Source organism: Hyperolius riggenbachi, chromosome 10 (assembly GCF_040937935.1).
Source record: "Hyperolius riggenbachi isolate aHypRig1 chromosome 10, aHypRig1.pri, whole genome shotgun sequence".
In the NCBI taxonomy this organism is placed as follows: domain Eukaryota; kingdom Metazoa; phylum Chordata; class Amphibia; order Anura; family Hyperoliidae; genus Hyperolius; species Hyperolius riggenbachi.
Genome location: NC_090655.1, coordinates 208,983,111 through 209,003,922, shown reverse-complemented (window position 1 = coordinate 209,003,922; position 20,812 = coordinate 208,983,111). Strand labels below are relative to the sequence as shown.

Genomic DNA, 20,812 nt, shown 5'->3' with positions numbered 1-20,812 from the left:
GCCAATAAAGTGCCACAGTTCAAAAAGCCATAAAGTTCGGAGTGCAAGAGACGCTCCGAGCTTTATGGTTTTTTTGAGCTGCAGTCAGAGCTGTATCAGAGCCAGGTAGGGAGGCACTCTGTACCTGGCTCTGATACAACGCTGGCACTTTATTTGGCCTGAGGAAGTGGACATAGACCCACAAAACATGTTGCCTGTCCTTAAAATTGGGGTAAGCTACCTCTATTTTTAGCTGTTTTTAACTCATTTTTCAAGGATTTTACTAAACAAACGATAAACAGACACGAGAAAGTCTTTGAAATAGGAATTTTCCACAGTGGCTGACATGGTGTGTACTAACTAATCCATTGCTGGCAACACTGCCTTGTGTCTCATACGCAAATAAAAGCAAGGTAAGCAAGTTGAGAGGTTTCCCATTAGCCATGAAATGCACCGAGAGGAATAAAAAATTGCATGAGGCTCTGTTCTCATTTGAGCTGACAACTGACATTTTTTGTCCATTCTCTGCTCATTGCAACCTGGATAGTGAACGGCTCATATATTATACATAGGAGCCAATCTCACTTGTTACTCTGCAACAGATTTGTGTGATCCCTTGCAGTAAGCGGACCGCACTTCTGTGCAGTCCGTGATAATTCTGGGCAGGCTGATGCATCATGGTGAACCAATGACAATTCTCCCTGTTGCTAGGGATACTTGACCTAATGCAGGGCTTTTCAACCTCTCCACTAATTGTACCACCTTTATCGCATAACACTTTTCAAGTACCATCAATGTGCCTGCACAGTTGATTGGGCTCGACCGGGCTCCGCTGCTTCCGCCGAGTTGAAAGCCGCTACTGCGCATACGCGCACACCAACAAGGAGATCTTTGGGGGGTCCTAGTGCTGGTTCCCCTCTACTGAGGAGAAAGAAGGAAGCCTCTTTATGATTCAGAGGCTTCCCTCTCCTGAGGTAAGTAACCCCAGGAGCACTTTTTCTCTTACAGGCATACTTTAAGAAAAGTGTGTGTGTGTGTGTGTGCCCCCCCCCCCCCCACACACACACACACTTTTCTTAAAGTATACCTGTAAGAGAAAAAGTGCACCTGGGGGTGCTTATCTCTGAATCATAAAGACGCAGGAAGTATTTGTGGGGAAAAGGGTTAAAATTAGATTGCTAGCCTACAGGTTGCATTAGTAGTGAGCGAGGGGGGCTGAACTTTGTGGAGGACCAGGACAAGCAGCAGATGGAAAATTAAGTTGCAGGCACACCTGACATTTACCACCTGGGCAACAACAAAGTACCACTGGTGGTACGCGTACCACAGGTTGAAAAGCCCTGGCCTAATGCATTGAGAGCCCCATGCTTGAGCCAGCCTCCAGGCTGTTTTCAGAGTGAGACCGAACGGTGGCAGGACAGGTGAGCCACGATCACTTCGGACGGCGGGTGGACGCAAATGCAAAATGGATGGAGTGCTAGTGAGAACACAGCCTTATCCTCAAGGAAAGCGGAGTTTTCCAATAACTGTGTGTGGCATTGTGTGTGGAATCTGAATTCTCACTTACCTCCCCAGTCAGCAGACATCTGACCTTGTTGGCCAGCATTAAAATCTTCTCGTTGAACTTATCTCTGTCACTGCTCATTGTGTAGTGATCACTCCCACAGCCACAATGTCCCGTTCCCAAGAGCTCATGTAATGAGGCGATGCAATATTGCAAGCATAGTTACATTAGTCAGGGCCAGACTGAAAAACATGAGGAAAGAATAATTCAATTAGTATTTCTAGGTGGAATGTAGAAGGAAGCAGAATATGCAACAACATAAAACGTGTAATAAAATGATCACACTCAGCACATACCTCTAAGCTGTCAGTTTGCTCACTAACAGGGGGAGTGCTTAGAATATGAAAATACCTGCAATCCCACCTAAACTTATCATTAACCACTTGAGGACCACAGTCTTTCTACCCCTTAAGGACCAGAGCCTTTTTCTCCATTCAGACCACTGCAGCTTTCACGGTTTATTGCTCGGTCATACAACCTACCACCTAAATGAATTTTACCTCCTTTTCTTCTCACTAATACAGCTTTCTTTTGGTGCTATTTGATTGCTGCTGCGAGTTTTAGTTTTTATTATATTCATCAAAAAAGACAGGAATTTTGTCAAAAAAATGACTTTTTTAACTTTCTGTGCTGACATTTTTCAAATAAAGTAAAATTTCCTATACATTTGAGCGCGAAAGTTATTCTGCTACATGTCTTTAATTAAAAAAAACCATTCAGTGTATATTTATTGGATTGGGTAAAAGTTATAGCGTTTACAAACTATGGTGCAAAAGTGAATTTTCCCATTTTCAAGCATCTCTGACTTTTCTGACCACCTGTCATGTTTAATGAGGTGCTAAAATTCCAGGATAGTATAAATACCCCCCAAATGACCCCATTTTGGAAAGAACACATCCCAAAGTATTCACTGAGAGGCATGGTGAGTTCATAGAAGATTTTATTTTTTGTCACAAGTTAGCGGAAAATGACACTTTGTGACAAAAAAAAAAGACAAAAAAAAAGTTTCCATTTCTTCTAACTTGCGACAAAAAAAAAAATGAAATCTGCCACGGACTCACTATGCTCCTCTCTGAATACCTTGAAGGGTCTACTTTCCAAAATGGGGTCATTTGTGGGGTGTGTTTACTGTCCTGGCATTTTGGGGGGTGCTAAATTGTAAGCACCCCTGTAAAGCCTAAAGGTGCTCATTGGACTTTGGGCCCCTTAGCGCAGTTAGGCTGCAAAAAAGTGCCACACATGTAGTATTGCCGTAGTCAGGAGAAGTAGTGTAATGTGTTTTGGGGTGTATTTTTACACATACCCATGCTGGGTGGGAGAAATATCTCTGTAAATGACAATTTTTTTATTTTTTTTACACACAATTGTCCATTTACAGAGATATTTCTCCCACTCAGCATGGGTATGTGTAAAAATACACCCCAAAACACATTGTACTACTTCTCCTGAGTACGGCGATACCACATGTGTGGCACTTTTTTGCACCCTAACTGCGCTAAGGGGCCCAAAGTCCAATGAGTACCTTTAGGATTTCACAGGTCATTTTGAGACATTTGTTTTTAAGACTACTCCTCACAGTTTAGGGCCCCTAAAATGCCAGGGCAGTATAGGAGCCCCACAAATGACCCCATTTTAAAAAGAAGACACCCCAAGGTATTCCGTTAGGAGTATGGTGAGTTTATAGAAGATTTTATTTTTTGTCACAAGTTAGCGGAAATTGATTTTAAGTGATTTTTTTCACAAAGTGTCATTTTCCGCTAACTTGTGACAAAAAATAAAATCTTCTATGAACTTACCATACTCCTAACGGAATACCTTGGGGTGTCTTCTTTCTAAAATGGGGTCATTTGTGGGGTTCCTATACTGCCCTGGCATTTTAGGGGCCCTAAACTGTGAGGAGTAGTCTTAAAAACAAATGTCTCAAAATGACCCTTGAAATCCTAAAGGTACTCATTGGACTTTGGGCCCCTTAGCGCACTTAGGGTGTAAAAAAGTGCCACACATGTGGTACCACCGTACTCAGGAGAAGTAGTATAATGTGTTTTGGGGTGTATTTTTACATATACCCATGCTGGGTGGTAGAAATATCTCTATACATGACAATTGTTTGATTTTTTTACACACAATTGTCCATTTACAGAGAGATTTCTCCCACCCAGCATGGGTATGTGTAAAAATACACCCCAAAACACATTATACTACTTCTCCTGAGTACGGCGATACCACATGTGTGACACTTTTTTTGCAGCCTAGGTGCGCTAAGGGACCCAACGTCCTTCACAGGTCATTTTGAGGCATTTGTTTTCTAGACTACTCCTCACGGTTTAGGGCCCCTAAAATGCCAGGGCAGTATAGGAACCCCACAAGTGACCCCATTTTAGAAAGAAGACACCCCAAGGTATTCCGTTAGGTGTATGGCGAGTTCATAGAAGATTTTATTTTTTGTCACAAGTTAGTGAAAAATGACACTTTGTGAAAAAAAAAACAATAAAAATCAATTTCCACTAACTTTTGACAAAAAATAAAATCTTCTATGAACTCGTCATACACCTAACAGAATACCTTGGGGTGTCTTTTTTCTAAAATGGGGTCACTTGTGGGGTTCCTATACCGCCCTGGCATTTTACGGGCCCAAAACCGTGAGTAGTCTGGAAACCAAATGTCTCAAAATGACTGTTCAGGGGTATAAGCATCTGCAAATTTTGATGACAGGTGGTCTATGAGGGGCCGAATTTTGTGGAACCGGTCATAAGCAGGGTGGCCTTTTAGATGACAGGTTGTATTGGGCCTGATCTGATGGATAGGAGTGCTAGGGGGGTGACAGGAGGTGATTGATGGGTGTCTCAGGGGGTGATTAGAGGGGAAAATAGATGCACTCAATGCACTGGGGAGGTGATCGGAAGGGGGTCTGAGGGGGATCTGAGGGTTTGGCCGAGTGATCAGGAGCCCACACGGGGCAAATTAGGGCCTGATCTGATGGGTAGGTGTGCTAGGGGGTGACAGGTGGTGACAGGAGGTGATTGATGGGTGTCTCAAGGTGTGATTAGTGGGGGGAATAGATGTAAGTAATGCACTGGCGAGGTGATCAGGGCTGGGGTCTGAGGGTGTGGGCGGGTGATTGGGTGCCCTAGGGGCAGATAGGGGTCTAATCTGATGGGTAGCAGTGACAGGGGGTGATTGATGGGTAAATTAGTGGGTGTTTAGAGGAGAGAACAGATGCAATGCACTTGGGAGGTGATCTGACTGCGGGTCTGCAGGCGATCGGATGGTGTGGGTGGGTGATCAGATTGATCGCAAGGGGCAGGTTAGGGACTGATTGATGGGTGGCAGTGACAGGGGGTGATTGATGGGTGGCAGTGACAGCGGCTGATTGATGGGTGGCAGTGACAGGGGGTGATTGATGGGTGATAGGTGATTGGCAGGTGATTGACAGGTGATCAGTGGGTTATTACAGGGAAGAACAGATGTAATTAATGCACTGGCAAATTGATAAGGGGGGGGGGGGTCTGAGGGCAATCTGAGCGAGTGGGCGGGTGATTGGGTGGCCGCAAGGGGCAGATTAGGGTCTGATCTGATAGGTAACAGTGACAGGTGGTGATAGGGGGTGATTGATGGGTAATTAGTGGGTGTTTAGAGAAGATAACATATGTAAACAATACATTTGGGAGGTAATCTGACGGCGGGTTTGCGGGCGATCTAATGGTGTGGGTGGGTGATCAGATTGCCCGCAAGGGGCAGGTTAGGGGCTGATTGATGGGTGGCAGTGACAGGGGGTGATTGATGGGTGATAGGTGATTGGCAGGTGATTGACAGGTGATCAGTGGGTTATTACAGGGAAGAACAGATGTAATTAATGCACTGGTGAATTGATAAGGGGGGGGGTCAGAGGGCAATCTGAGCGTGTGGGCGGGTGATTGGGTGCAAGGGGCAGATTGGGTCTGATCTGATAGGCAAAAGTGACAGGTGGTGATAGGGGGTGATTGATGGGTAATTAGTGGGTGTTTAGAGGAGAGAATAGATGTAAACAATGGATTTGGGAGGTGATCTGATGTCGGATCTGCGGGCGATCTATTGGCGTGGGTGGGTGATCAGATTGCCCGCAAGGGGCAGGTTAGGGGCTGATTGTTGGCTGGCAGTGACAGGGGGTGGTCAATTGTAATGCATACAATCTGATCTTCACATCGGAAAGTAATAGAAATTCGATCAATTTCCTGGACCTTAATATATTTGTAGAAGATGGACGATTACATACCAAAACCTTTTGGAAACCAGTAGATGCAAATAGTTTCATTCATATAGATAGCTGCCATCACCAAAGGTGGCTAAGTAATATTCCCACTGGACAGTTCACTCGTCTAAGAAGGAACTGTACCAACATCGATGACTTTGATAGGGAATCTGGAATTCTTGTGGATAGGTTTGTACAGAAAGGCTATTCACAGGAATTGATAGAACATGCCAAATTGAGGGTAAGAGAAAAAGACAGAAAAGAACTGCTAGAAAGTAGAATAAAAACTGAAATGGACAAAGAGGAATCTCCCAATCTAATTGTACAATTCTCGTCACAAAGTGGAGCATTCAGAAGAGTGATTAACAAGCATTGGAAAACCCTAAGAGAGGATGATATTTTGGCACAAATTCTACCAGAGAATCCTAAAATAGTCTTCAGAAAAGCACCTAATCTTGGTCTACTCATTGCTCCATCAGTAAAAAATCCAGGAAAGGGCGAACAAAGTAACATCTTCAGAAATTGTGGCTACTGTAAGATGTGTAAAGAAACAAAAAGTCAGGTCTCAATAACACAAGACAATATAACGTCAAACACAGGAGTGACCTTTAAACTGCAAGGAAATATGTCATGTAATACAGCAGGAGTAATATATACTATAACATGCCCCTGCAACAAACACTATGTAGGGAGAACAAAACGGGTGTTGAAAGAAAGACTACGAGAACACTGTACTAACATAAATAAAGGATTTGGAGGACATCCGTTATCCTTGCACTATAAACAGTTCCATTCAAAATCAGTGAGGGGTACAAAATTCTGTGGAGTCCAAAGGGTACAAAAACACTGGAGAGGAGGAGACTATATCTCACAGATGTCGAAATTGGAAACTCTCTGGATCTATCAGCTGGACAGTATGACCCCCTTGGGTCTTAATCATGACTTAGAACTGTATGCATTCAACTGATAAAAGAGAGAGCTGATTGGAATAAGAAGATAAAACTTATATGAATTGAAGCAAAGAGATAAAATATGCTTCATTATGATTGCTTCACTATATTGGAAAGTTATGGTGTCCCAAAACCATCCATGCCAATTAGTTCACGTCTAGATTAAAGGTAGCTGCTATAACCATCTAGTGGATCACATTATTTAGTTCAACCTTGATTATATATTTTATGAGATCTAATCTGAAATAATACGACTTCAACTTATGTATATCTATATTGGACATATATTGGTGGCTAGATTGCCTTATATTAATTCTCAAAAAACATACTTTGTTTGATATAATACCATTGGTATGGATATGGATGAGATGAAATGTAGAAAAAAAAATTTTATTTGTTAAAAAAAAAAAAAAAATTATTTTATAAATACTTTTATATACATATCATTATCATTTTTTATTAATTAAAGTTTTTTACTCTGAATGATGAATGAATGAGTTTATTGATTGATTCCCAATTATCGGAAACTAACAACCCACTATTCCAAGGAGTGGATTTCTATAGAACAACTTTGATTGACAGGCGCAAGGGATAAAAGAGTCCGGTCACTCCCAGCAATCCAGCTCTGACGAAGGACGCCGTATAGCGTCTGAAACGCGTAAGCAATTGGTTGAAGGGGAGTGACGTCACCACCAATCAGAAACTGGGGTCCGGACCTCCTGTATCCCACATGGAACGCGGAAACGTGCGCTCCAGGACCGGGTCGGCTGACCCAGCGCATCTTGTTCAATCTATTGCGCACAGACTCTCCGGGGACGCCGCCGGCCGGGGCTACCTGGATAGAGCGGTCCTGTGAAAATCATCCAAGTTTAACCATCCACGCTGAACTTTTTACTCTATACCACACACTGCCTATAGCGGAGGTCTGGAGGATCTTGCAACTCTATCTACCCGGAGGTGGTAAGATCTACATCATGTTTTGAATTGTACATCTCACACCGATGCCAGCTTATTTTAAAGCAATTTGAATTATCCAGCAAAGTAAAGTTATGAACTTTTGGTTGCATTTGACAATTTACCTTGCTCTACACGGAATTCAACAGTTATGGTGATATTTGCAGTTTTGAACAAGCTAAAACACGTCAGTTTGTCTCCTGGGGCTGAGGTGACAGTTGAATAGCAGTTTACAATTGAATTTTATCAGCAGTGAAATAGTTTTTTCACCCGCTGGTTTATTGCAGTGTGACTGTCTGTGTGAATGCTGTACGAAACAGGATCCTGGATATTTCTGTGATTTGTATTTATTGCACAAACTGTATTTTTATATCTGTATATTAAATACCTACCTTTTATTCCATTTGGTCTGAAAAGTACCTTGAGCGCACCTTAGTTATTGCTATACAGGGGGTGATTGATTGGTGATTGACGGATGATTGACAGGTGATCAGGGGGGATAGATGCATACAGTACACAGGGGGGGGGGCCTGGGGGGGGTGGGGTCTGGGGAGAATCTGAGGGGTGGGGGGGGTGATCAGGAGGGGGCAGGGGGGGGGGATAAAAAAAAATAGTGTTGACAGATAGTGACAGGGAGTGATTGATGGGTTATTAGGGGGGTGATTGGGTGCAAACAGTGGTCTGGGGGCTGGGGAGAGGGGGGGGGGGTTCTGAGGGGTGCTGTGGGCGATCAGGGGGCGGGGGGGGGGGGGAGCAGATCAGTGTGTTTGGGTGCAGACTAGGGTGGCTGCAGCCTGCCCTGGTGGTCCCTCGGACACTGGGACCACCAGGGCAGGAGGCAGCTTGTATAATACACTTTGTATACATTACAAAGTGTATTATACACTTTGTAGCGGCGATCGCGGGGTTAACATCCTGCCGGCGCTTCCGTATGGCCGGCGGGATGTTGCGGCGGGTGGGCGGAGCCAGTTGCCGGGGGAAGCGCGCGTCATCAATGACGCGATCGCTCCTCCGGCATACGAAAAGGACGCAACGCCCTTGGGCGTATTGCGGTCCTTTAGGGATCCACTTTGCCGCCGCCCATCGGCTGTGGGCGGTCGGCAAGTGGTTAAAAACCCACAGTAGGACTAGTGCTGCCCAGTTCTGCACTGCCCTGCTGAAGTGATTACTCTTGCCACCCTCTTTTATATGGTAGGAGGGTGTGGGGCCTCATCTTCTCCTAGGCACATCACTGTGCTCGGAGCTAGAACCACTTTACCATTGCACCGCTGGTTCTAGCTCCCATAGTGTAAAACTGAATACCCACCTGATGATGGATCGGGGAACATCGCTGAGGGCCCCCCCCCCCCCTTTCAAACATCCAATCCACCGTGACGGTCATTTTCTTCTGCACATGCGCAGAAGGACCGCGCATGCACAGAGGAGACCGATTGGCGCGACTGAACCAGTTACCGCAGCTGCTAGCAGAAGAACAGAGGCACTCGGGAGGACGGCGAGGGACGCGGCGGTGCTTATGGGGCTGGAGGAAGCCCCGGGTAAGTAGCAACTCTTTTAAAGAGACTCTGTAAAAAAAATTTCAGCCTTATTTTTTTCTATCCTATAAGTTCCTGTACCTGTTCTGATATGCTCTGGATTACTGCAGCCTTTACTAGTTGCACTGCCCCTGTAATATATCTAATCTTCTTTTGTTTGTCAAGCTTTGTCGACCCAGAGAGGAATGCAATGCCTCTGCTGTGATAGGGACAAGTTATGCATGCCCCCTCCACGCCCCTTTATGCTCTCCTGTGTGCTGTGTGTATAAGTCACAGGCAAGGTCTCTGCTCACACCCAGCATGTCTGCCTCACGGAGCTGTGACCTTGTGAACAGCTGTGAGTGCAGAAAGATCAGTTCAAAGCCCAGACAAGCAGCTAAGGCAAGTGAGAGTAACATTCCAGCAGTCAAGTCACGTTTGAGAGGAGCCTCTGCAAACAGGCACCTGCTCTGATGATATATTTCCTGTTTGGCTGCCATCTTCATTGTTTACAAAAACAATGAATGATACAGTGATTTTATCACCACGAAAGCAGTGGGGAACAGCGAAAATGTCACAGAGGGGGCTAGGAGAACACAACAAACAGGCTGGTACGTTTATTTATGTAAGATTTTCACAGTACAGATTCTCTTTAATGATCTCATCTCTGGTACAATTTAAAGAGGAACTCCAGTGAAAATAATGTAGTAAAAAAAGTGCTTCATTTTTTACCATAATTATGTATAAATGATTTAGTCAGTGTTTGCTCATTGTAAAATCTTTCCTCTCCCAGATTCACATTCTGACATTTATTACATGGTGACATTGTTACTGTGGGCAGGTTATTTAGCTGTTTCTAGCTGCTCTGTCTGTTAGAGACAGCTAATAACAGCTATTTCCTGTCTCTGAACATTGTTACATTGTGGCAGTTTGCCAGCAGTACCGCGGTATTCAGAGCCTCTTGTGGGAGGGGTTTCAGCACAAAATCAGTCACACAGCGCCCCCTGATGGTCTGTTTGTGAAAATCATTGTCTTTCTCATGTAAAATGGGGTATCAGCTACTGATTGGGAAAAAGTTCAATTCTTGGTTGGAGTTTCTCTTTAAAGTAACTTTTCAGCACTTTGCAATTGAAAAAGTTTCAAAAAGTTGGTGGACAATTTCTATACAAATTTTGAGTATCTACTTGTTTGTAAATGGTTTAAAAGTCATTTTATTGACAAGCCCAGTGCTGCGTAATATGTTGCTGCTTTATAAACACAATACATAATTAAATAAATAAGGTGTAAAAATATCACCAAGGAGAAAACTGAAAGAGTGACTTGCAGAGGGGCCTATATCCGCCGATTGAATATACTGAACTTATTATTATTAACTAGCTCTTCGCACATAATGGCTAGCTTCCCACCTAACGGCTGGAATAGAACCAGGGCCATATTCTGTTTTTCTTCCTCTGCCTCCCTGTGATTGGCAGATTTATAGCCTTCCCTAAGATCTACTGTCGAACAATCAAGCCATTTTACACTGCCCCCTTCTGCTTTTGGTCGCATATTTATCTGGACAAGTATGAATCTGCTCAGACAATTACAGGACCTCCATCGCGAAAAAAGTAGGCAGTTAAAATCTGACAGAACCGACAGGTTTTGGGCCAGTCCATCTCCTCATGGGGTATTCTCAGGGTTTTCTTTGTTTTCAACAGCATTTCCTGAACAGCAGTTGCAAAGTCTAACTGACAAAATAGTGTGCAAGTGAGTAGGGAGGCTGGCAGTTTAACTGCTGTTCAGGAAATGCTGTTGAAAACAAAGAAAACCCTAAGAATCTCCCATGAGGAGATAGACTGGCCCAAAACTTGTCAGTTCTATCAGATTTTAACTGCCTACTATTTTCGTGATAGTGGTAATTTCAGAACTTATATATGAAGATAATCACTATTTTGATACATTAAATGTTAATAGCCCATGAGTCATCTGGGTGTACATATTTCCATATACCACTGACCCCATCCAAATTCCTCGTAAACAAGTGTTAACCACCTTACAACCACCTAACGCTGATTGACGGCCGCAAGGTGGCTCCCCCAGGACCACCTAACGCCAAAAGGCTTCAAGTCCTGGGGGGGTTTGCAGGGGATCGCGCACGTATCCCTGCTTTGTCAACAGTCTGCCAGCGGCGATTGCCACTAGCAGACTGAAAAGAAACAGCCATTTCTTTTCTTTGTACAGCGCTGCGATCTACAGCAGCACCGTACTGGGGACAGCCCTGTCACTTGGCCATCCCCTGGAGGGGAAAGAAAAAGGATTGCTCTGATTGGCTGATGCCTATGAGAGAGGATCTCGCTGATTGGATCTCGGAGTGAAGGAGGGGGGAGGGAAAAAAAACATTTATATTTAAACATTATTAATAATAATAATAATAATAATAATAAAACACAGCCTGCAGCAGCGATCAGAGCCCACCAACAGACAGAAAAGGGGAACAATTTTGTTTGGGTGGTAAGTTGTATGGCCCTGCAGTACACAGTTAAAGCTGCAGTGGCCTGAATTGTAAGAAATAGCCTGGTCACTAGGGGGATGTAAGCTCTTAAGTGGTTAAAGTGGTCCTCCGACCTAAATGAACAGATTCATACTAAATGATTATAAAAAGGTATAGCGGCTGGCATTACAGTGTTAATACAAAATGGTGCCTTATATCAAGAGGGCGCAGGTATGTTGATACAGCACCCGGCCCCCAGCCAGCACTGCCACCCCTCCCACCACTCCCAGCACCTCCCTCTCACCCACCCCAGCCTGCACTCAGCACCTCCCTCTCACCCACCCCAGCCTGCACTCAGCACCTCCCTTTCACTCACCCCAGCCTGCACTCAGCACCTCCCTTTCACTCACCCCAGCCTGCACTCATCAGCACCTCCCTTTCACTCACCCCAGCCTGCACTCAGCACCTCCCTTTCACTCACCCCAGCCTGCACTCAGCACCTCCCTCTCACCAACCCCAGCCTGCACTCAACACCTCCCTCTCACCCATCCCAGCCTGCACTCAGCACCTCCCTCTCACCCACCCCAGCCTGCACTCAGCACCTCCCTCTCACCCACCCCAGCCTGCACTCAGCACCTCTCTCTCACCCACCCCAGCCTGCACTCAGCACTAAAGTTGATCATACAGAGTAGCTACTCCGAATCTAAATTTAAATGAGATTGGGCTGCCCGTGGCCGAGGGGGGTTAACTTACCCAATGCGTCTGCCTTTAACAATGCGCTCCAATCGCGTCCCACATCACTTCGATGCTTCCTTCTTCAGGCCAGCTAAAGGAAGCATGGAAGTGATGCAGGATGTGATTGAAACATATCGTCTAAGGCGAGTGCATTTTGTAAATTAACCCCCTCGGCTGCAGGCAGCCCAATCTCATTTAAATGTTTATTTCGAATAGCTACGTGGTATGATCAACCCTACCCAGCACCTTCCTCCCACCCAGGCCTGCACTCAGCACCTCCCTCCCACTCACCCCAGCCTGATCTCAGCACCTCCCTCCCACCCAAGCCTGCACTCAGCACCTCCCTCCCACTCACCCCAGCCTGATCTCAGCACCTCCCTCCCACCCAAGCCTGCACTCAGCACCTCCCTCCCACCCACGCCTGCACTCAGCACCTCCCTCCCACTCACCCCAGCCTGATCTCAGCACCTCTCTCCCACCCAAGCCTGCACTCAGCACCTGCCTCCCACCCAAGCCTGCATTCAGCACCTCCCTCCCACTCACCCCAGCCTGATCTCAGCACCTCCCTCCCACCCAAGCCTGCACTCAGCACCTCCCTCCCACTCACCCCAGCCTGATCTCAGCACCTCTCTCCCACCCAAGCCTGCACTCAGCACCTCCCTCCCACCCAAGCCTGCACTCAGCACCTCCCTCCCACCCAAGCCTGCACTCAGCACTTCCCCCCACTCACCCCAGCCTGCACTCAGCACCTCCTTCTCACCCAAGCCTGCACTCAGCACCTCCCTCCCACTCACCTCAGCCTGATCTCAGCACCTCTCTCCCACTCAAGCCTGCACTCAGCACCTCCCTACCACTCACCCCAGCCTGATCTCAGCACCTCTCTCCCACCCAAGCCTGCACTTAGCACCTCCCTCCCACTCACCCCATCCTGCACTTAGCACCTCCCTCCCACCCAAGCCTGCACTCAGCACTTCCCCCCACTCACCCCAGCCTGCACTCAGCACCTCCCTCTCACCCAAGCCTGCACTCAGCACCTCCCTCTCACCCAAGCCTGCACTCAGCACCTCCCTCCCACTCAAGACTGCACTCAGCACCTCCCTCCCACTCACCCCAACCTGATCTCAGCACCTCTCTCCTGCCCAAGCCTGCACTCAGCACCTCCCTCCTACTCACCCCAGCCTGCACTCAGCACCTCCCCCACTCACCCCAGCCAGCACTCAGCACCTCCCTCCTATCCCAGCCTGCATTAAGCACCTCCCTCCCACTCACCCCAGCCTACACTCAGCACCTCCCTCCCACTCACCCCAGCCTGCACTCAGCACCTCCCTCCCACTCACCCCAGCCTGAACTCAGCACCTCCCCCCACTCACCCCAGACTGCATTCAGCACCTCCCTCCTACCCAAGCCTGCACTCAGCACCTCCCTCCCACTCACCCCAGCCTGCACTCAGCACCTCCCCCCACCCCAGCCTGCACTCAGCACCTCTCTCCCACCCAAGCCTGCACTCAGCACCTCCCTCCCACCCAAGCCTGCACTCAGCACCTCCCTCCCACTCACCTAAGCCTGATCTCAGCACCTCTCTCCCACCTAAGCCTGCACTCAGCACCTCCCTCCCATTCACCCCATCCTGCACTTAGCACATCCCTCCCACCCAAGCCTGCACTCAGCACTTCCCCCCACTCACCCCAGCCTGCACTCAGCACCTCCCTTTCATCCAAGCCTGCACTCAACACATCCCTCCCACTCAAGCCTGCACTCAGCACTTCCCTCCCACTCACCCCAACCTGATCTCAGCACCTCTCTCCTACCCAAGCCTGCACTAAGCACCTCCCTCCTACCCAAGCCTGCACTCAGCACCTCCCTCCTACTCACCCCAGCCTGCACTCAGCACCTCCCCCACTCACCCCAGCCTGCACTCAGCACCTCCCTCCTACCCCAGCCTGCACTCAGCACCTCCCTCCCACTCACCCCAGCCTACACTCAGCACCTCCCTCCCACTCACCCCAGCCTGCACTCAGCACCTCCCTCCCACTCACCCCAGCCTGAACTCAGCACCTCCCCCCACTCACCCCAGACTGCATTCAGCACCTCCCTCCTACCCAAGCCTGCACTCAGCACCTCCCTCCCACTCACCCCAGCCTGCACTCAGCACCTCCCCCCACCCCAGCCTGCACTCAGCACCTCCCTCCCACCCAAGCCTGCACTCAGAACCTCCCTCCCACCCAAGCCTGCACTCAGCACCTCCCTCCCACTCACCCCAGCCTGCACTCAGCACCTCCCTCCCACTCACCCCAGCCTGAACTCAGCACCTCCCCCCACTCACCCCAGACTGCATTCAGCACCTCCCTCCTACCCAAGCCTGCACTCAGCACCTCCCTCCCACTCACCCAAGCCTGCACTCAGCACCTCCCCCCACCCCAGCCTGCACTCAGCACCTCCCTCCCACCCAAGCCTGCACTCAGCACCTCCCTCCCACCCAAGCCTGCACTCAGAACCTCCCTCCCACCCAAGCCTGCACTCAGCACCTCCCTCCCACTCACCCCAGCCTGCACTCAGCACCTCCCTCCCACTCACCCCAGCCTGCACTCAGCACCTCCCTTCCACCCAAGGCTGCACTCAGCACCTCCCTCCCACCCAATCTTGCACTCAGCACCTTCCCCCACTCACCCCAGCCTGAACTCAGCACCTCCCTCCCACTCACCCAAGCCTGCACTCAATACCTCCCTCCCACTCACCCCAGCCTGAACTCAGCACCTCCCACCCTGGGGAATAAGAAAAGAGACTCTTGAAAAAATATCTCGCTACCAAATAACACAATGATAACAAATATACATGAGAAATGATGTTTTTACAGGTGGGGACGCAATTTCAATGTCTGCCATATTACTCAGATTCGCCTCTGTCAAGACCACCTCTGGACGACGGGGCCATTTGGAAGTTTGCGGCTCCCATCCATAAACGAGCACAGGCGCACAGTGCAAGATTCCTTGTTGTGTCTGCGAATGAGCAAAGCTGCTCTGTGCAGGACGCCTGTGCAGTAGCACGGAACCGCTTGACTCAGCGGAAAAAGCAGGTTCCGTATGGCTGTACTTGTTCGCTAACAGGAGCTTCATACTCTTTGCAAGCCCTTGTCAAGGAATGAATGAGGGGAAGCCTCTGAATTAGAGTTTTGCTTCTACCCAGATAAGTATCTAAATGGGGCATTTTTTCCATACAGGTACATTAAAAAGGAAACTGAGATGGCCCCAATGCGTTTATTCACTAGATATCGTCGTCGGTAATCTTCTGTGCATGCTCGGCCGCACACGCACACCCCAATTGCACTACCATGTCTGGGTGTCTTCTGCAGCTGCGCAGTAGTACTACGCAGGGGCAGAATGCTCCCAGGCACTGGAACGCGCGCAAGGCTGAGCCACGCATGCCTAGAGGCCCACGACTGACGCCGACTGACCAGATTACTGACGAGGATATCTACTGAACGGAGGGACCGGAGAGGATGGCGGGGGAGGCCACGGACCCAAGACTGGATTATAGTGGCGGACATAATATAAAACCAATGAAATAGGACAAATCACCACAGCAGCATTTCTGGATCTACTAGTCTAGTAGTTTGTCTACAACAGGAATCACAGCTTGCTTATGAAAGTCCCGCCGCAGATCTGCCTATGTGAACTGTGCCTTACTTGATTCTGAGATCACAGTGACAAGACTTGCAAGCCAAAGGGTGCTTCTGTGAGGTGTTGTCTCTGTCCTGTTCTGCATCCCGGGATCCTCCATGCTGCACTCAGAGGATGCCCTGACTCCGCCCACCTCTTCTTCCTCTTCCTCCTGCTGCAGCTGCCTGAGACATTAACTCCTTGTTGCCAGCAGTGCAGCCAGGACAGGTTGCTATCCAATCTAATGAAGCACCTTCATCAGCTTCAATTCTGGTTGGGTTTTCGAGCATGTGCGGTGATTTACCACATGTGGTAATGACATTTAGCAATTCAGGTCGATTTTAGTCATGTTTTACCACATGCGGTAGATTTCAGTCTTGAATTACCGCATGTGGGAAATTATGCGGTAAATCGTGCGGTAATATGCATTAATTTTACCGAAAATTGCTATTCTCATGAAAATTAGGGAGCATGTTATCACATAATTTACTGATCAGTTTAAGGCCTGGAACCCACTACAAATCGCTAGTGCAATCGCTAGCGTTTTTAATTAGCGTTTTGTACGCAATTTTTTTACTAGCATTTTCAGGCAGTTTTGGTAGCGATTTTATGAGCGTTTTCAGGCAGTTTTGGTAGCAATTTTATGAGCGTTTTCAGGCAGTTTTGTACGCGATTTTAAACAGTGTAAGATTTTTGCCATCGATTGTGATAGCGATTTGCGATTTTAATTCTGATTTGTCCTTTCAAATTATCATAATTTTTTTTTTTTTTTTTTTTACAGTTTGCAGTAATTTATCGCTATGTGTCATTCATGAGCGATTTGCCATGGCTAGAATCGCCTTAAAAAAATCACTTCAAAAAGCGCTAAGGTTACATTGAAGCACAAACGCTCCCAAAATGCTGCATGTCCTGTGATTGCAATTTTGCTAATTGCAATCGCTACTGTGGAATTTGATACATTTATTTACATTAGCAGAGCGTTTAGGGAAATCGCTAGCATTTTAAAGTGCTCCCTAAACGCTCAAAAAAGCACTCTAGTGGGTTACAGGCCAGACCTGCCTGTACCTGGTGGTAAAGTCAATTTGCATGCATTTTGCAGTTTTTAGTGGAGTTCCTATTGCTTGCGCTGATGCCCACCAAGAGCGGTTCTGAGCGTTTTTAAAAACGCTTGCACTTTGAAAAGCGCTTGGCTAATGTATTTCAATGGGATGGTGCACACCAGAGCGATTTGTTTTTTTCCCCAAATGCAAACTCTGGTCCTGCAGCATTTTTGCTGATTTCTGAGGCGATTCAGCCTCAATATTAAGTATAGGAAAGTGGAAAATCGCTCTGAAAAGCTCTAGATCAGACGATTTTACAAGCGATTTTGTTTCAGAAGCTGTTCAGTTACTGCTGTATTGTAACAAAATATAAAACAAACGCTACACCAAAACGCTAGGCATACTTAGAAAATTGCTAGGCACATGCCTAGAATCGCCTTAAAAAATCACTTCAAAAAGCGCTAAGTGTTTGCTTTTAGGTTAGCCGTTTGTGGTGTGCACTGGCCCTTACTGGAATTCCTATTCAGGCTATAATAAATAAAACTCCAAATATTTAATGGATTTTTTTTATAGGGGATGCCTATAAATATACTTTACACAGGTTGCTACATAAAGTAGTACACCTCCCCCTCCTTTCCCCCAAAAAAGAACACCTTCCAAAGACAATGCTAACTTATGGAAGACAATTAAAGACTACTATTATTTACGATATTTATCGCATACTTACTGCTGAAAATACCAGATACGTTTTTTACCGATAAAAAAATATTTACCGCACATAGCTATTAGCTACCAGAATTGAGGCCATTGTGGCCTACCACCCCTCACAATTGCTCTAAACCCACAGCTGAACTCTGGTCCCCTACCTCTCTTATCCCTACCTCTCCCTCTAGATTGTAAGCCTTTGGGCAGGGTCCTCCTCCTTTTGTGTCCCACCTGATCATGCACCTCCATTACTGTAAACCCATGCTATGCATTTGAGTGAACCTAACTTGCCTAATCTCCATGCTCCATCCAGTGATTGACTAAGCATTACCTTGTACTCATACTGTGCTGTGTGATCTGTGTGGAGATATATTGAGGTGCTGATGATATTAGGGAGTACAGAAACCTATTCTATCATTTTTATATCTGCTGTGGTATGTCAAAGGTGTAGATAGGCAGGCTAGATTCATGGACTGTTCATGTATTTGCGTGGGTGGGTCACTAGACCTGCATTTGCATCTAAAGAGGTCTTCAGTGAATAAGACCAGTCACCTTCAATAGGCAAGGAAGCGGCTCATTAAGCCACTAGCAGTCACTTTTGATCTGCTGTCCCAGTTGTGATTGTCTGCGTCTGTCTACAGGCAATTACAAGCAAACTGCTACCTGTAACCAAAATTCAATCTTTTCATGTAGGTGTGTGTGTGGGTGCGTGGCGTTCCCGTATTCGGCCTAAGCGCAAAGCTGACCCAAATACGAAAACGCGGAGTGCGTGCTGAGGACTCGACAGCAGAGTGGAAGTGTCTAGCGAACAGCTAGTGGTGGCAGTGGGAAGTGTTTGAGGGGTTCCAGCCTTGTTTGTAGCTTAAATAAGGCTGTTCCCCGCTTAATCTGGTCAAACCCGCAGTCGGCAACCGTATACGCAGGCGTGCCGCGGGCCGGTTCCTGACATAATTGGCTGGCAGTGGTGGGAACGTTTGGTACATTAGAGTACTAAAGGCTGGAAGCTTGCTAGAAGCAACTAGCCTACAGAAGTCTACTCAGTGCAGAATCTATATACGTTTTTTTTTGTTCAAAGATACACACGTGGTATTTTGCTTTCCCTTCCCCCCTTTTTTTCTTTTTATTTTTTGCAACACGATGGCTCAGAAAGCATCCAGCTATGCAAGGCAAAACAAGGAGATACTACTCAACCTGTGTGAGCACAAAGGCATCGAGACGGTGAGCGGCCAGACTAAGGAGCAGTTAGTTCGTGCGCTCGAGGAGTATGATGAGGCAGAGCGAGCCCGTGCTTCAACGTCAGCAGATGCAGCTCACGAAACGCCAGAGGAGGAATCGCTCCCGCCACAGAATGCGAGTGGAGACGATGTCCTGGATGATCCACCGAACAGGGAGATGCCATCTCTGGAAGCCGATCTACAGCTACTGAACTCGGCTGATCCTGAACTGCGCCTAAAGCTCATCCTACTGCACCGACAGGCAGAGGAGGGAAGAGCTGAACGGCAACACCAGCTGGAGCTGGCTAAACTTCAGCAGCAGAACCGGTCTGCTGGACTCGCAGAACGCGAAGGTGAGCGAGTCCACAGAATCCCCTTGGATAAGTTCCCCGCTATGGACAAGGACTCTGACATAGACACTTTCCTACAGGGGTTTGAAAGGACTTGTCGGCATTATGGGGTGCCCCGTGAGCAGTGGGCAAGATACCTCACACCAGGGCTGAGAGGCAAGGCCCTGGAGGCGTTTGTGAGTCTCCCCCAGGAGGAAGAAACAGACTTTGAGGCAATTAAGAAAGCCATCATTGCACGATACCACCTCACGCCAGAGGTGTATCAAAAACGTTTCAGGACAGTGCAGCGAGGTACTAATGACAGTTACCTGGATCACGCGTGCAACCTGTGCACTGCCTTCCAGCAGTGGGTAAAAGGAATGGAGGTTGAGACCTTTGATGCCCTGCAGGAACTGATAATAAAAGACCAGTTCCTCCACACTTGTCCTGTTGAGGTCCGGCAGTTTGTACGGGACCGAGAGCCGAAGACCGTGGATGAGGCCGCGAAAGTCGCTGATGCCTACACGTCCAATCGAGCATCTGATTTTCGGAGGACTACGGCACCCAGCTGGAAGGGAGAAAAGACTGCGAGACCTTCTCCTCTGAGCACCCAGCGAAGCCAAGTCCCGCAGCCGCCTGGAGGTAGAACAGCCACCGTTGACACTCGGAGATGTTTTGCCTGTAACAAACCGGGTCACATCAGTGCTACGTGCCCAGAAAAGAAGAAGGAAGCCCCAAACTCTGGCGGGGCCCGAAATGCGTTGTGTGCCACCAGGAATGCAGGTAGCTATGCAGAGAATCTGCAACCTGTCACGGTTGGGGATACGGATACCACCGGTCTAAGAGACACTGGAGCAGAGGTGACTCTAGTGCACCCCCAGCTTGTGAACCCTGAGGAGTACATTCCTGGCAAGACTATGGCTGTCAAAGGAGTTGGGGGTGTCACCCCCGCCATACCCACCGCCTTCGTCCACCTGGATTGGGGGGCCGGCAGCGGAATGAAAGAAGTGGGGGTAACGGATGCCATCCCCACGAACGTTTTGTTGGGTACTGACCTGGGACGGTTAGTGGCCCGGTATGAGCCTACTCCACACCCCATGGAGCCTGCATCCCCCGCAGAAGTTCAGGACTCTTGCAAGGTACTGTGTGATAATGCTGTGCAAGCGAGGAGTGCTGCTACGGACTGTGTACTAGGAGCCAACCCTAGTGAGTCTCCAGTGCCCAGGCCTGGAGGAGGACACGTTGTTACCATGAATGCAGATAATGTTGATGTAATATGTGATGTGTTGCATAATGACATGTGTACAGTGAACGCTCCGTCAGCTGCAGTGGTGACCCGAAGTGCTCACCGGGCTGCAGCAGACGAATTGTCCACTGAAGGGGCTGATGTCACTGGGTCGGGCTCTTCCACTTCAGAGCCTGGCTCTGAGGACCCAGAGGCCTCTCAGTTTGCCACCTCCCTGGTGCCTGTGGCCGA

General features: G+C 48.0%; 1 protein-coding gene across 3 annotated transcripts in view; it reads right to left on the bottom strand.

Annotated features, from left to right (window-relative positions):
* LOC137534315 (zinc finger protein 383-like) overlaps positions 1 to 20,812 on the bottom strand; it is a 49,173-nt gene that overhangs the window by 15,579 nt on the left and 12,782 nt on the right. For 2 of the 3 annotated variants that reach the window (XM_068255759.1, XM_068255761.1), the window contains exons 1-2: positions 16,075 to 16,183; positions 1,547 to 1,725 (exon numbers count right to left, since the gene is read on the bottom strand). In XM_068255759.1, the coding sequence (XP_068111860.1) occupies positions 1,547 to 1,624 (78 nt within the window). In that variant the 5' untranslated portion in view covers positions 1,625 to 1,725; positions 16,075 to 16,183. Of the gene's footprint in view, positions 1 to 1,546; positions 1,726 to 16,074; positions 16,184 to 20,812 lie in introns of those variants that run through there. The other variant, XM_068255760.1, reaches the window with a different exon arrangement.